This window comes from Nansenia antarctica (genome assembly GCF_963989245.1).
Source record: "Nansenia antarctica genome assembly, chromosome: 6".
Classification (NCBI taxonomy): domain Eukaryota; kingdom Metazoa; phylum Chordata; class Actinopteri; order Argentiniformes; family Microstomatidae; genus Nansenia; species Nansenia antarctica.
In genome coordinates, this window is record NC_137676.1 from 35,709,293 (window position 1) to 35,722,392 (window position 13,100).

At 45.2% G+C, this 13,100-nt stretch overlaps 2 protein-coding genes across 2 annotated transcripts; one reads left to right on the plus strand and one right to left on the minus strand.

Moving 5' to 3' along the window:
• Positions 1-1,688: 1,688 nt before the first annotated feature.
• tmem115 (transmembrane protein 115) lies at positions 1,689-5,970 on the plus strand. Its single transcript, XM_080535402.1, has 2 exons — positions 1,689-3,565; positions 3,903-5,970. The coding sequence occupies exons 1-2, from the start codon at positions 2,709-2,711 to the stop codon at positions 4,144-4,146; spliced, it is 1,101 nt and encodes a 366-aa protein (XP_080391528.1). The 5' UTR covers positions 1,689-2,708; the 3' UTR covers positions 4,147-5,970.
• A 6,092-nt stretch (positions 5,971-12,062) lies between these two features.
• LOC308159924 (B-type lectin plumieribetin-like) lies at positions 12,063-12,536 on the minus strand (the record flags this gene model as incomplete). The annotated part of the gene is made up of 2 exons (XM_080533752.1): positions 12,063-12,329; positions 12,447-12,536. The coding sequence occupies 2 exons, from the start codon at positions 12,534-12,536 to the stop codon at positions 12,063-12,065; spliced, it is 357 nt and encodes a 118-aa protein (XP_080389878.1).
• Positions 12,537-13,100: the final 564 nt, after the last annotated feature.

Here is a 13,100-nt window from a genome sequence, read left to right on the forward strand (position 1 = left end):
ATGCCCTGCTTTTCTGCCCCATATTAAGTCCTTACGTGTGTGTGTGTGTGTGTGTGTGTGTGTGTGTGTGTGTGTGTGTGTGTGTGTGTGTGTGTGTGTGTACAGATGGTGGATGGAGGCCTCCAGTCTTTGGGTTGCGTATACATTATCCTTAGAACAAACATAATCTTTTCCTAGTGTTTGGTTCAGGCCAACTGACTCTCTCACCTTCAAAAGCTTGTTGGGTTTAACACTGGTTTCTCTTTGCTCCTTTTCTTCAAAGTAGAGCATGGAAGTCTTCAAAATGTTAACATGACATTAAGTGATGAGGGGAAATTTGCTTTCAGATGAAACTACTTATCTGCACAGTACTTAACAGCATGGATCTCTTCCCTATGAGCACAACTCTACAGAGGCGTCCCCCAGTCCTTGCATGTCTCCTTTGGGTCTGAATAAACTAGCCTAATCTGTCTCATGTTTTATAAGTAGTGGTCAAACAAAACAAAACCGTGCTTATCTGACACATTCAGCATGAAAGTGTCTTTAGAAGGTATACGGTGTGTTTATTTGCATAAAGTTCTTTGGAGCGTGCAACTGTTCTCTTATCATTGCAACAATATAGCCGACCCAATCAAAGGTTTGTCACTTGGACTTCTCTTTGGTGGCTGCAACCCTTTTCGGTCACTGAATGAGCTTGTCCTATTCATGTTATCTTCTCAGTTTGATTACAGAAACATTATTGCGGTGTTGTCTGTTTGTGATGTTTCATGTGGCATTCTACTGTCAAATGGGTTTGTCTCTTTTTTGTCTTCTTTTTTTTTTTTACATTTGAGAAATGTGAATTCTTTGAGTGGTTCTATTTTCTATTATGCCAATTAATTCATGACTGAATAAAATGAATGTGTATGCAGTGATCTGTAGTCCATGAGTAATTTGTGTTTATTTAAATCAGTGCAGAGAGAAAACATGTGCTTTTAGTATTACAACTAGACAGGAAGCATGGATGACCTGAGGAGGAGGCAAACCAACCAAGGGGGTTAACAATAGTCCATTATTGTATATAGGAAAGGACACAGAGTGTGGGCTGGCATGAACTGACATACAAATGAAAGGGATTAACCCAGAAACACAAAATAACAAGCCGGTTGGCAGGTAGAGCATCCTTATTGAGAACAAAGAGACATGTTGGTTCACCAGAAGTTAGTACAGGCGGATCATTTCCTGATTGCTGGAGGATATTTGAACACAAGCACACCGTGGTTCATTTGAATAGTCTCAAATAACCTGTCATGATTTTACGTAACAACCGGTAAACAAAACTGAATCAACATCCAAATCAAATGGGGTCAAAGCATAAGAGAGCTCAGAGCTCATAGTGTACATAGGGACACAGACTCTGTTTCCCATCGTCCTCCAGTGATGAACGCCGCCGTGACTTGACGGTTACCGTGTGTCTGATGACGCTGGCAGGCAGCGGAAGGCAAGAGGGTGCGTTCGTAAACTCGCTGTGGAAATCTGATCAATCCTCGTGGAATACCTCTCGTCCAATCAAATTACTCGGTCGCTCTATGACGTTGTACCCAGTGTGCGCTCCGGCACTCTCAGAGCGAATTTTACGAACACACCCAAAGAGTTGTTGCTCAGTGTGTGTACACATTCCTGGGAGTGCCACCCAAGGTAACACATAATATGTTCGTCATTGGCGTCTGTCTAATAGTTGGAATATCGCTGGACTAACCGAAGTCAGTAAAAGAGTTCGAAGACTTTATTCATTTGGGGGGGGCAAATCAATGATTGTTTTTAGCCACAACAACTGTGTTGTTTGTTGTGAAGGCCTGTAGGCTACAGGACATCCCCGAGCTAGCCTGTGGACTCCGGGCCGTGAGGAGGAGAGCAGAGACGGTGGCACCGATTCTTCTCGACGATAGTTTGACTCTGATCCGTTCATCAAGCGAAGAATGACCATGGACTCTGGACTCTCGCTGTGGGTAGCTAACACTGTCACACCTGTCTAGCTGCGCAGAGATCTGGTCAGCAGTGGCAATCTGTGTTCCACACACCGCCTGGCTGTTCAGCACAGTCTGTTTGGTTCAGCTAACGAGGTAGCTAGTCTAAGTTGAGATTGTTGAGACTAGCGATAGTATTAGTTATGTATAATGGTCAACCTTCCAGTATGGCCTAGTTTGACAGATAGAGACTGACAGAGAGCTACGTGTATTAGCCTGCTAGCTAACGTACTTAGCCTGCTTCCTCAACCAGCGACACGACTATTCTTCAATATATATAGCCTATATATATATATTCTTAAATAATCAGTAGGATAGATGACTAGACACTCAACCTGGCCGAGACCCAGAGCACTTTGAACAAGTTTGCATTGCAGCAGTAGCAGTTCAATGACATTTCTGACATTTCTGTTCTGTTGAGTATTTTTTGGTCACTTCAAAGCTTCAACAAAGGTCATAGTAAACTTGACCCCAGTGGTTTTAGACAGTGTGTGAGACTTATGACCGTGTCATATCATCCAACAGGTCAGGAAGTCTCTTCATCACAATTGACAAAATAGACAGTTTTCCCGGATGAAGCATCACTGTCGAGCGTGGATGTTGTCTAGACCCGGAGAACTTGTTTGTTCTGCCTGGCACTGTTTATCATAGGTCAACACGTGAGCTGCTGCCTAAGGTCATACCAGCACTGATCCGCTCTTGCCCAAGACTTTTATCGGCACAATGAATCGCTATCTGCCTGTTGCACGGCAACACTTCCTGGGCGCTATAGCCAGCACAAGCGTGGTGGTGAAGTCCATTAGCGCTATAGTCCTCCTCCTCTACCTGCTCGCTTGGGCGGTTGACACTCCGTACGCTCTGGCCGTGACACCGGGCTACCTCTTCCCCCCTAACTTCTGGATCTGGTCCCTGGTGACCCACGGGGTGGTGGAGGAACATGTGTGGGGTGTGGTGGCCAACGTGGGGACCGTCATGGCCTGTGGCCGGCTGCTGGAGCCCCTGTGGGGAGCCCTGGAGCTGCTGATCTTCTTCGCCGTGGTCAACGTCTCCGCGGGCCTCCTGGCGGGCCTCGCCTACCTCCTCACGTATGTGGCCACCTTCGACCTGGACTACCTGTTCGACGTGCGCATCCACGGCGTGGCGGGCTTCCTGGGCGGCGTCCTGGTGGCCCTCAAGCAGACCATGGGGGACACGACGGTGCTGCGCGTCCCCCAGGTAAGACTGAAGGCGGCCCCGGCGCTGGTCCTGGTGGTCCTGGCCCTGCTGCGCCTCTCGGGCCTGTTGGAGAGCGCCGCCCCGCTTGCGGCCTACAGCTTTGGCGCCCTGGCAGGCTGGGTGTACCTGCGCTTCTACCAGAGGCACAGCCGCGGGCGCGGGGACATGTCGGACCACTTCGCCTTCGCCTCGTTTTTCCCTGAGGCAGTGCAGCCGGTGGTGGGGCTCCTGGCGGGCCTGGTCCACGCGGCGCTGGTGAAGATGAAGGTGTGCAGGAAGATGGTGAAGAGGTACGATGTGGGGGCTCCTTCCTCCATCACCATCAGCCTGCCGGGCACGGACCCTCAGGACGCAGAGAGGAGGAGGTGAGTACACACACACACACACACACACACACTCTCACTCACTCATATACACGCATGCACACACACACATATTCACTCACTCACGCATTTACACACACACACATTTACGTTACATTTTTGGCATTTCGCAAACACTTACATGTAAGCTCCCTCCGCACCTGGAGATGTCACTATTTGAAAGGGACTTTTAGGCAAACATTACATAATACAACCATATAATACAACCATATCAGTCCATCTCTAACAACAGAAATTCTGGTTTTGTTCTGCTCTCAAACTCCCCAAACACACACACACCCACGTTTTTAATCATTCTTGGCTCTTCGTCTCTCTCCAGACAAATAGCTCTGAAGGCTCTGAACGAGCGGCTGAAGAGAGTGGAGGACCAGTCGGCCTGGCCGAGCATGGACGACGAGGAAGACGAGGATGAGGACGAAGTGCGGACCGACACGCCGTTGCTATCGGGACGAGAGACGACGACGACGACGACATCGCCGGCCGGGGGGTCCGGTGGCTCCCAGACCAGCGCAGGACCAGAGTCCAGCATCATCAGCTTCGAGGACGCCCCCACCAACTCATAACACACACACACACTCGTAGTCACACGCACAGACTTATCGCTTATTCCTGACTAGTACATAAAACACACGCAACTCACATTAGCCGTATCAGTTTATATGACACTCATTTATGATGACGCTTAAGTCATGTGTCAAGCCTATCTGTTTTAAAAAGCAGACTCTCTGAAGTTGTACGCAGTCAAGCTATCACCACCACGGTGGACCCCATCGCACTCCCTGCCTATTGTCCATTGAGAAGTTAATGCAATGTACAAACAAAAAAACCAAACAAAAACATTGGACCTCTTCCCCACTGCTTCATGTCTCTCCCGAATAAACTATTGAATGGGTGTTGCAAAGTTTGTTTTGTAAATCTCCACCAGAGACACCTGCTGCTCCGTCTGACTTTGTGACTGAGACACTCAAACTCTCGAAGCTAAGCGGAGACTCCTGGCTAGCCAGCTCCCATCTGTTGCTGTGTATTGTTCTGGAATAATCTCACAGCAGACAAGAGGCACAGTTTCAGTGGTTTTCTAGGTCGCCCTTTTGTGCTGATGTTGTTTTTTTGTTTTTTGGGGGGAGGGGTGGGGGGGAGGGGGTCAAAGCCTAATCATTTTTTCCCTACCATCACTAGGACTGAAAAACAATAATGTTGGTTTATCCTCCTCGAGAAGCTTTCTCTCACTGTTAGATAGTTCTGTTTTGCAAAACTAATTCAATGTTTGTGGGACACACAAAACAAAATCTCTGTTGACGATGATGCATTCATGTTCCTGTTGTGTGGGAGCTACTTACTGTGGGGTGAAGTTGCCCCCCCAGGCAACGATCTAGGATCAGTTTACCCTCCCCGAGATCCTAAACTGTTAAACAATTACAGCAGAAGATCCAAAACTGACCCACGATCAGTGACTAATGGGCAGCTTCACCTTCCTTTGATGGGCGCTCTGAAGTGATGTTCATGTAATCGCTACTGAGTTAGATAGGGTTATAATGGGGGAACCATAGCCATAGTACAGAGAAGAGGGTGTGTGTATGTCTCTATGTGTGTGTGTATGTCTCTATGTGTGGGTGGGTGCGTCATCGTCTTTGTTCATACTGTTGATTTGAGTTCTTCTGTCTTGAGCCTTTTCTTCTCTTCTGACCAAAAGGATTTGTTGTGTGTGTGTGTGTTTGGATTTAGCCGAATGCGTGAGTCACAGAGAGAGTGTTCCACATCGTATGTACACATAATGTCCCCTATATACTTTCTGAACGGTTTCCGACTGATAAAGTGAAGCTTTTGAGAATGATAGTCGAGCAATACAGCCTCTTGATTCAGTCCCGCCTTTTCAGTCCCTTCTTCCCAAGGAACTCCTTTTGTCTTCTTTTTTGTTCGTTTTGTTCTAGGTTTGTCCCCTTCTGTGTCGGGTTAAGATGGTAAATGCATTCTCAATCTGTAGCCTAACGACAAACAAATACTGTATTTATAAAGTTTGATAATGCTAATGTACAGTTTGTGTGGATAAACTGGAAATGATATGGTGTGATACAAATACTGGGGTGTGTTCAATGAAGTGAAACGTTCAGGACGTTGCAGATAGAACTAATTTGTAGTGCTGACATGATTCCCTTGTCGACACAAAACTTGCGAGAGAGACACACTGATAGCTGTTGTGTACCTCACATTTCTATCTGAACGTACTGTAACGTTACAACCTCCTGAACAGGCCTCTAACTCACGTAGTTCTGCTCGACCTGTTGGTGAAGGTGATTCAAGGCTTTGGTTTTCACTGATTTTCCTCCACCAGTTTCCTTTGGTTTTCGCTAATGATGTGTTTCTCTTCGTACTGTGGCCGTTGCACAGACTCCTCTCTTTAGTTTCAGATATATTTCTTTATCTCTATATGAAATAAAAGACGATTGTATGAAATTGCACAGTGTATTCTCTTATTGCAGCACAGGGTCAACAAATACACTTGAATTCAGTGTCGGTGTGTCACCCAAATACGCCAGTAGATGGCGCAGGAGATGCGTCAGTAGATTCCTGCCTCCGCGTACAATTATTTTGCTTAGAATAGTAACATCTTTGCTAGGGGAGGCTTCCGTTAAGATTTTGGTCATCACTCATTTAAAATAATACCTGATTTTGTGTGATTAAGCTATGTTGGTCTTACTTTAAATAAATATTCTATGGAACCGGGCACATACAATTGCAATACAATGTATGTAGTGAAGGACAAGCACATGCACTGAAAATAAATATTGACCTATCCATTCTATTAATAATTATATTACAATAATAAATTGCTTATCAAAATCAGCTTATCAAAATGTACACAACGTGCCCGCGCAGGCGTGGCTCACGCTCGCTCTCGATACGCCTCCGTTTACCTACTAGCTCTTCGCGCGTTCACGCGAGGTAATTCATTGTATCGGATTGAAACTCAGCCCTGGAAAACGACTGACAGCTACCTAAACAGGTAAAACTACTTTCGAATGAATTGTATCTTGACGATAAACACTCTTGCCTGCATATATTGGAGAATATGCTGTTATACAGTTGCCTAACACAGTGTAGCACTCTCGCTTAGCCAAGTTAGCTTTTCTTCGCCGAGAGGAGAGGTTCCGCACTCAGCGCCAGTAGCTAGCTGAGCTGGTCTCCGGTGGACAAGTGGCTCGTTGTTTTATCCTGGATGGGGAAACGCACAATATGAACAGTTTATCTGATTATTAATGGTGTGATTATCTGGTTGCTGAAACGTTAAGCTCCAGTTATAGTTAAGTTATAGTTATAGTTATAGTGAATCAAACCGGCGTGTCGGTAGCAGCGTTAGCGTGTCGGTTGTTGTGTCGGTAGCAGCGTTAGCGTGTCGGTTGTCTGTCCTTCCTGCTGGGAGCCCAGGACTAGGATGCGGAGTTGTGTGCTTAGGCATTCAGATTGCAACAAATCATCCAGCCAACATCGACAATCAGTATTTAATGTATCAAGACCTTCACATATGTAAGACACAATGCCTTTCTTTGGTGTTGTTTGTAGATTCACTTCAAAAGTGGCATTGTTGTTAGCAAGTTGGGTTTTGTAACCTATTGGTGATTGACGGTCTTGTCCATAGTGTCCATAGTAGGCTATCATACTATGGACAAGACCGTCAATCACCAATAGGTTACAAAACCCAACTTGCTAACAACAATGCCACTTTATGTTCCTAAGGACTGTTTGTTTCTCTCCTAGTGAGCCTCTGAACCATTCAAACATGTGTTACTTTGCCCATTAAATGAATGAATGAATGAATGAATGAATGGTCTTTATTGTCATTGCTACAGTACAGGTACCAAACAACGAAATTTAGGAGGGGTGGCTCCCCTGGTGTTAGGAAAGAAAGAAAAAAAAACTTTTAAAAAAAGTGAAGGAGCTGGTTTACATAAATAAAGGCTATGTACACTATCCACTATACTATACTGTACAGATAGACGACTAGGGTTGTCATATTGCACAATAGTGTTATTGCACATTTATTTAAAGTGTCGCAGTTTGCAGGCTTGAAATGTACATATTTGTGCCTCAGCACTACACCTGATAAAGTGTGAGAGGTGTCCATATAATATCCATGTCCTCTTGGGGAGGCCTGACACTCTGCTACCATGTTAGGCCTAGGTTAAACCAACCGGTTCACAACGTCGACCTAGCAATGGGTCTCTTGTCTTGTGTGTGTTCTCCATTTGTCTCATACCGCTCTCCCCTCTCTGTCCCCCCAGCAGGTATGGCAGCGATCCGTAAGAAGCTGGTGAACGTGGGAGATGGCGCCTGCGGGAAGACCTGCCTCCTCATCGTCTTCAGCAAAGGCCAGTTCCCCGAGGTCTACGTCCCCACCGTGTTTGAGAACTATGTGGCCGACATCGAGGTGGACAGCAAACAGGTAATGGACACGCGTCCATGTAAAGATGGACACACACACACACACACACACTGCTTTACTTTGAAAGTGTGTGCTTGTCAGGTAAACTAGCCCTCGTCAGGCATAAACCTTTTGACTGAGGGGTTATTGAACGCAAACCTGCACACTAATTGCTACAAAGTTAAACATGACATCTTTAACACAAGGTTTCTTTTTATTTTCATTTTTCAGAGTTTCTAAATGATAAAAAAAGGAAAAGGCCCTGTGCAGAAGTTTGGGAACCCTTTTGGATTATTCTTTGTTACCTTTTGAGAAGATGATTACTAAGGCCCAGACCAAGTTGAACTATATAGTCTGAAGTAACTCCATGTCTTCTAAAGTATCCGACTGCGGTGGCTGTTGTGTCTGGTGTTAAAAACCATGGGTTCCTCTAAACAGTTGCCGAAGGATGTCAGAATCAAGATAGTTCACTTCCACCATCAAGGAGAAGGCTACAAACAACTCTCGCAACGTTTCAAACTACCCATTTCTACTGTCAGAAACATCATCAGAAAATGGAAAATAAACGGAACAATTGAAGTTAAGGCAAGATCTGGAAGACCAAGAAAAATTTCTGATAGAATGGCCAGAGTCCTGGTAAGAAATGCTCAGAAGAACCCACGTATCACTGCAAAAGAGCTGCAAAAAGGAGTAGCAGACACCGGTCTAGTTGTTCACAGGACAACCATACAGCGTGCCTTAAACAACAAAGATCTACATGGCAGAGTTGCCAGAAAGAAGCCTTCCCTACGACCTCAACACAAAATTAAGCCTGGTGAAGATGAAGGGGTGCAGGAAGACAGTCAAAAGGTACGACGTGGGGGCTCCTTCCTCCATCACACACACACACACACACACACACACACAGTGACACTCACTCACTCACTCATGTACGCGCATGCACACACACACACACACACTTATTCACTCACTCATGCATGTACACATTTACGTTACATTACATTACATTTTTGGCATTTAACAGACGCCTTTATCCAAAGCCACTTACAAGAAATACACTTGTCTAAGTAAGTGGATCATCTATCCATCAGTCATCATAAAAAAAGAAAGAAATCTGTGCTAGAACCACGGGGCGTTGGCAGTCCCAATGCTAGAAAAAGGAAGAATTACATCATCTTCATCTCATACATTTTTTTTACACACACACACACACACACAGACAGAGGCATCTGTCACCTATTGTTGAGGGTAGTCAACTTTCCATTATTTGGCTGACATGTTCAAGCTGTTGTACATCCTCCCTCCTCGGTCAGACAAACACCTATATCTCAGCTCCCTCCGCACCTGGAGATGTCACTCTTTGAAAGTGACTTTTAGGAAAACATTACATAATACAACCATATAATACAACCATATCAGTCCATCTCTAACAACAGAAAATCTGGTTTTGTTCTGCTCTCAAACTCCCCAGACACACACACACCCACCCACAAGTTTTTAATCATTCTTGGATCTTTTTCCAGACAAATAGAGCTGAAGGCTCTGAACAAGCAGCTGAAGAGAGTGACCAGTCAGAGGACCAGTCGGCCTGGCCGAGCATGGGCGACAAGGAAGACGAGGACAAGGACAAAGTGCAGGCTGACATGCCGTTGCTGTCAGGACAAGAGACGACGACAACACCGCCGGCCGGGGGGTCCGGCGGCTCCCAGACCAGCGCAGGACCAGAGTCCAGCATCATCAGCTTCGAGGACGCCCCCACCAACTCATAACACACGCACACACTCGTAGTCACACGCACAGACTTATCGCTTATTCCTGACTAGTACATAAAACACACGCAACTCACATTAGCCGTATCAGTTTATATGACACTCATTTATGATGGCGCTTAAGTCACCGGCACATCCTTATATAGAAGGCGATTCTTGGGCTCCTTTCAACAAATCTGAGGAACGACATCCTGCAAAAAAGTGCGGGCAACTATGGACTTTGCTCACAGGACCTATTCCTATTGACTGTCCCTCCAGTCCGTACTGAACTGTTTACTGTCCCTCCAGTCCGTACTGAACTGGGAAAAGAGCTTTCAGGTAGGCTGCTCCCTCCGCCTGGAATCATCTGCAAAACGACCTGAACCTTCGGGAGCTGGTTTCTCTGGCTGCTTTTAAAACGACCTGAACCTTCGGGAGCTGGTTTCTCTGGCTGCTTTTAAAACGCTCTTAAGTGACATGGATTCAAGCACAGCTGGCTGCAAATGTTTTGAATGATGATGGTTCTGTAATTTGTCCTTGTTTTTATTTTAAACTGCTTTATGTTTGTTTTATGTATGTAACCCTGTAGTTGTGCTGTTGCCTGTCTTGACCAGGATACAGTTGTAAAAGAGATTTTTAATCTCAATGAGTTTTTATTCCTGGTTAAATAAAAATATAAATAAACAATTTAAAAGCAGACTCTGAAGTTCTACGCAGTCAAGCTATCACCACGGTGGACCCCATCACTCTCTCTGTCTATTGTCCATTGAGAAGTTAATGCAATCTGTACAAACAAAAAAAACATTGGACCTCTTCCCCACTGCTTCATGTCTCTCCTGAAAAAACTTGAATGGGTGTTGCAAAGTTTGTTTTGTAAGTCTCCACCAGAGACACCTGCTGCTCGTCTGACTTTGTGACTGAGATGCTCAAACTCTCGTAGCTAAGCGGAGACTCCTGGGGGGTATTCCACGTACGTTTATTATTACATTCACGATTAAAAGAAAAGCCTGGTTCGAGCAACTCTCGATTGGGATTAAAGCCTCAAGTGATTCCTCGAATTAGAATCAGCCACGTGTCATCAATGTTCACGCATGTCTGGTTGGGAAATTCTCGATTTGGGCGAGCGCACAAGTGAGAAGCAGCCCAGAAGAGCCGATTGCCTGCTGCAAGAACAATGTCTTTACAAAGTTTAATCTAATCAAAAAATGTATGTTTAAAATGATGGTGTAGGGCCCAGGGGTGTCAAACTCAGTTTCATCCCAGGCCACATCAGCATTATGGTTGCCCTCTAAGGGCCGGTTGTAACTATAAGACTGAATGTATCTACGCTATAATATTATATAATTGCCTCTGCATTCAATTATTATTGGTTTTAGTAATAACTTAATTTACTAGACAGGGACAATTACTGTGGAAATTGTGATGTGTGCTTGCCCCTCACAGCCAGTAAGGGGCAGGTCAGTGGCCTCTGGGCCACCCCCTGCACCTGGGCCACCCCCCGGCGAAGACCACATTTCTCTAACTAGCGCTAGCTAACGAACTAACTGCCTAATCCCTCCTCACAAGCACTATTTAGTTCCTGCCAAGGTAACTAGCGACAGCAAACTAGCGCTAGCAATATTACCCCAATGTCTCTCTCCCTCCCTTTGTCTCTCTCTCTCTCTCTCTCTCTCTCTCTCTCTCTCTCTCTCTCTCTCTCTCTCTCTCTCTCTCTCTCTCTCATTCCCTCCTTCTGTCAGTGGAACAGCTGGAAAAAACCTGCCATGAAAAGCCTTTTGAAAGTGGCAGTCATGACAACTCACTTTAAAAGTATGGTCAAACTGAGTTCGCTAGGTGTCAAACAAACGGCCCAAAAGTAAAAACTATTAATCAAAAATGAATGTTGTTACAGACAATGCTTGAAGTGATTTTTTTTTTTTTAAGTCATGAGCCTGACATGATCTTGCCTGCAGTATGCAGAACATTAAAAAGTAACACTGCAGCTCAGTAAAAAAACATTATGTGACATGGTCCGGTGAACTGGGCCGCAACTCAGCAATTGTGAAGCCTCGCAAATTCTCCCTTTTCTCCAAGTTTGCTCTCTTTTCGTTCTCTCATCAAACTCATAGCCAGGAGAGAATCTTTCTCCCTCATTCATTTGAATACAGCCATCGCGTACTTCAGATAGATCAGAGACAAGACAACACTAGGAGATACAATTTGAAAAAACTATTTATTGAACATTGGTCAAAGGAGATAACAGATAACATTATATTGCACTAGATGGAATGTGCGGCCATCGTTCCTCTCCCTGGTCGAGCTGCGGTCAGAGTTCTTACTTGAATCCCTTGGACTGGGCAGAGGACCACACCTCCTCTCCTTCCCTCTCCACCACCATGGTGCCATCGTTACGCAGGTAGAAGCGGCACATCTTGAAGCTACCAGAGGCCTGGCTCTTGGTCTGCCAAATCATCTTGTTGTCCCTCTTGTACATGACGAAGTTGCCATCCTCCTGCATGCACAGGCGGTGGGCGTCGCGCTGGCCAGCGGTATCTGAGTTCCACACGGGCTTCCAGTTGTAGATGACAAAGTTGCCATCCTCCTAGAAAGACAGATTGGATGGAAACATAGGTTTAACTGTGTACTGCAATGCTCCAACCATATGTGTAAATGATATAATTATTAGTGTTATAGTATCGTTCACTCTCCAGACACTCGCCTGGAAACAGGCCTTCCACTCATGGTTGTTGGACATGAGGTAGTCTCCCTTACGGAGCTCGTCAAACTTGGACATGTAGTTCCTGCTCATGATTCTGCAATGACAAGTTAGGTGGATCACTAAATAAGCATGAAGGAACTTCTTCTACTGCCTCAATTTAAAGTTTGGAGAGTTACACACATGGAGAGAGAGTGTAGACTTTTTGTTACAAAATGTATGTAACTTAAAACAGAATATGAACAATGTGGAAGTAACTCTCCACATATAAAAGATGTGTTGGAGACAGTGAAGACAGAGCAGATTGCAAATGAAGCAGAGAACTATGATAACACAGAAACTATTGCCACACAGTTCTGATACTATTGCAGAAAGAAGAGAGAAATCATGTATCATGATTAATCTTCACAGACCAAGAGAACTGTAAAAGACAGAGCGACAGATCACAGTTCTGATACTCACAGGCCGGCTGTGGAGTGGATGTTGAGTCTGATGAGTTTGCAGCTCGAGGTGAAGTGTCGTCTCCTTCAGAACCAGCAGCTTTTATAGTCAGAAGCAAGAGAGGAGCCCTTTCATGGAGAACACCCTCTCTGTCAAGCCGTAATTCAATCTGTTTTATCGCAAGATATGTCTATTTCTGAGCCAACTTGTAAAATA

What these genes read in the sequence shown, in the direction of transcription:
- tmem115 (XM_080535402.1), top strand. Translation starts at nt 2,709, where the DNA reads ATGAATCGCTATCTGCCTGTTGCACGGCAACACTTCCTGGGCGCTATA. An exon ending in CAGGACGCAGAGAGGAGGAG is followed by an intron (nt 3,566 to 3,902) that starts GTGAGTACACAC and finishes GTCTCTCTCCAG; the next exon opens with ACAAATAGCTCTGAAGGCTC.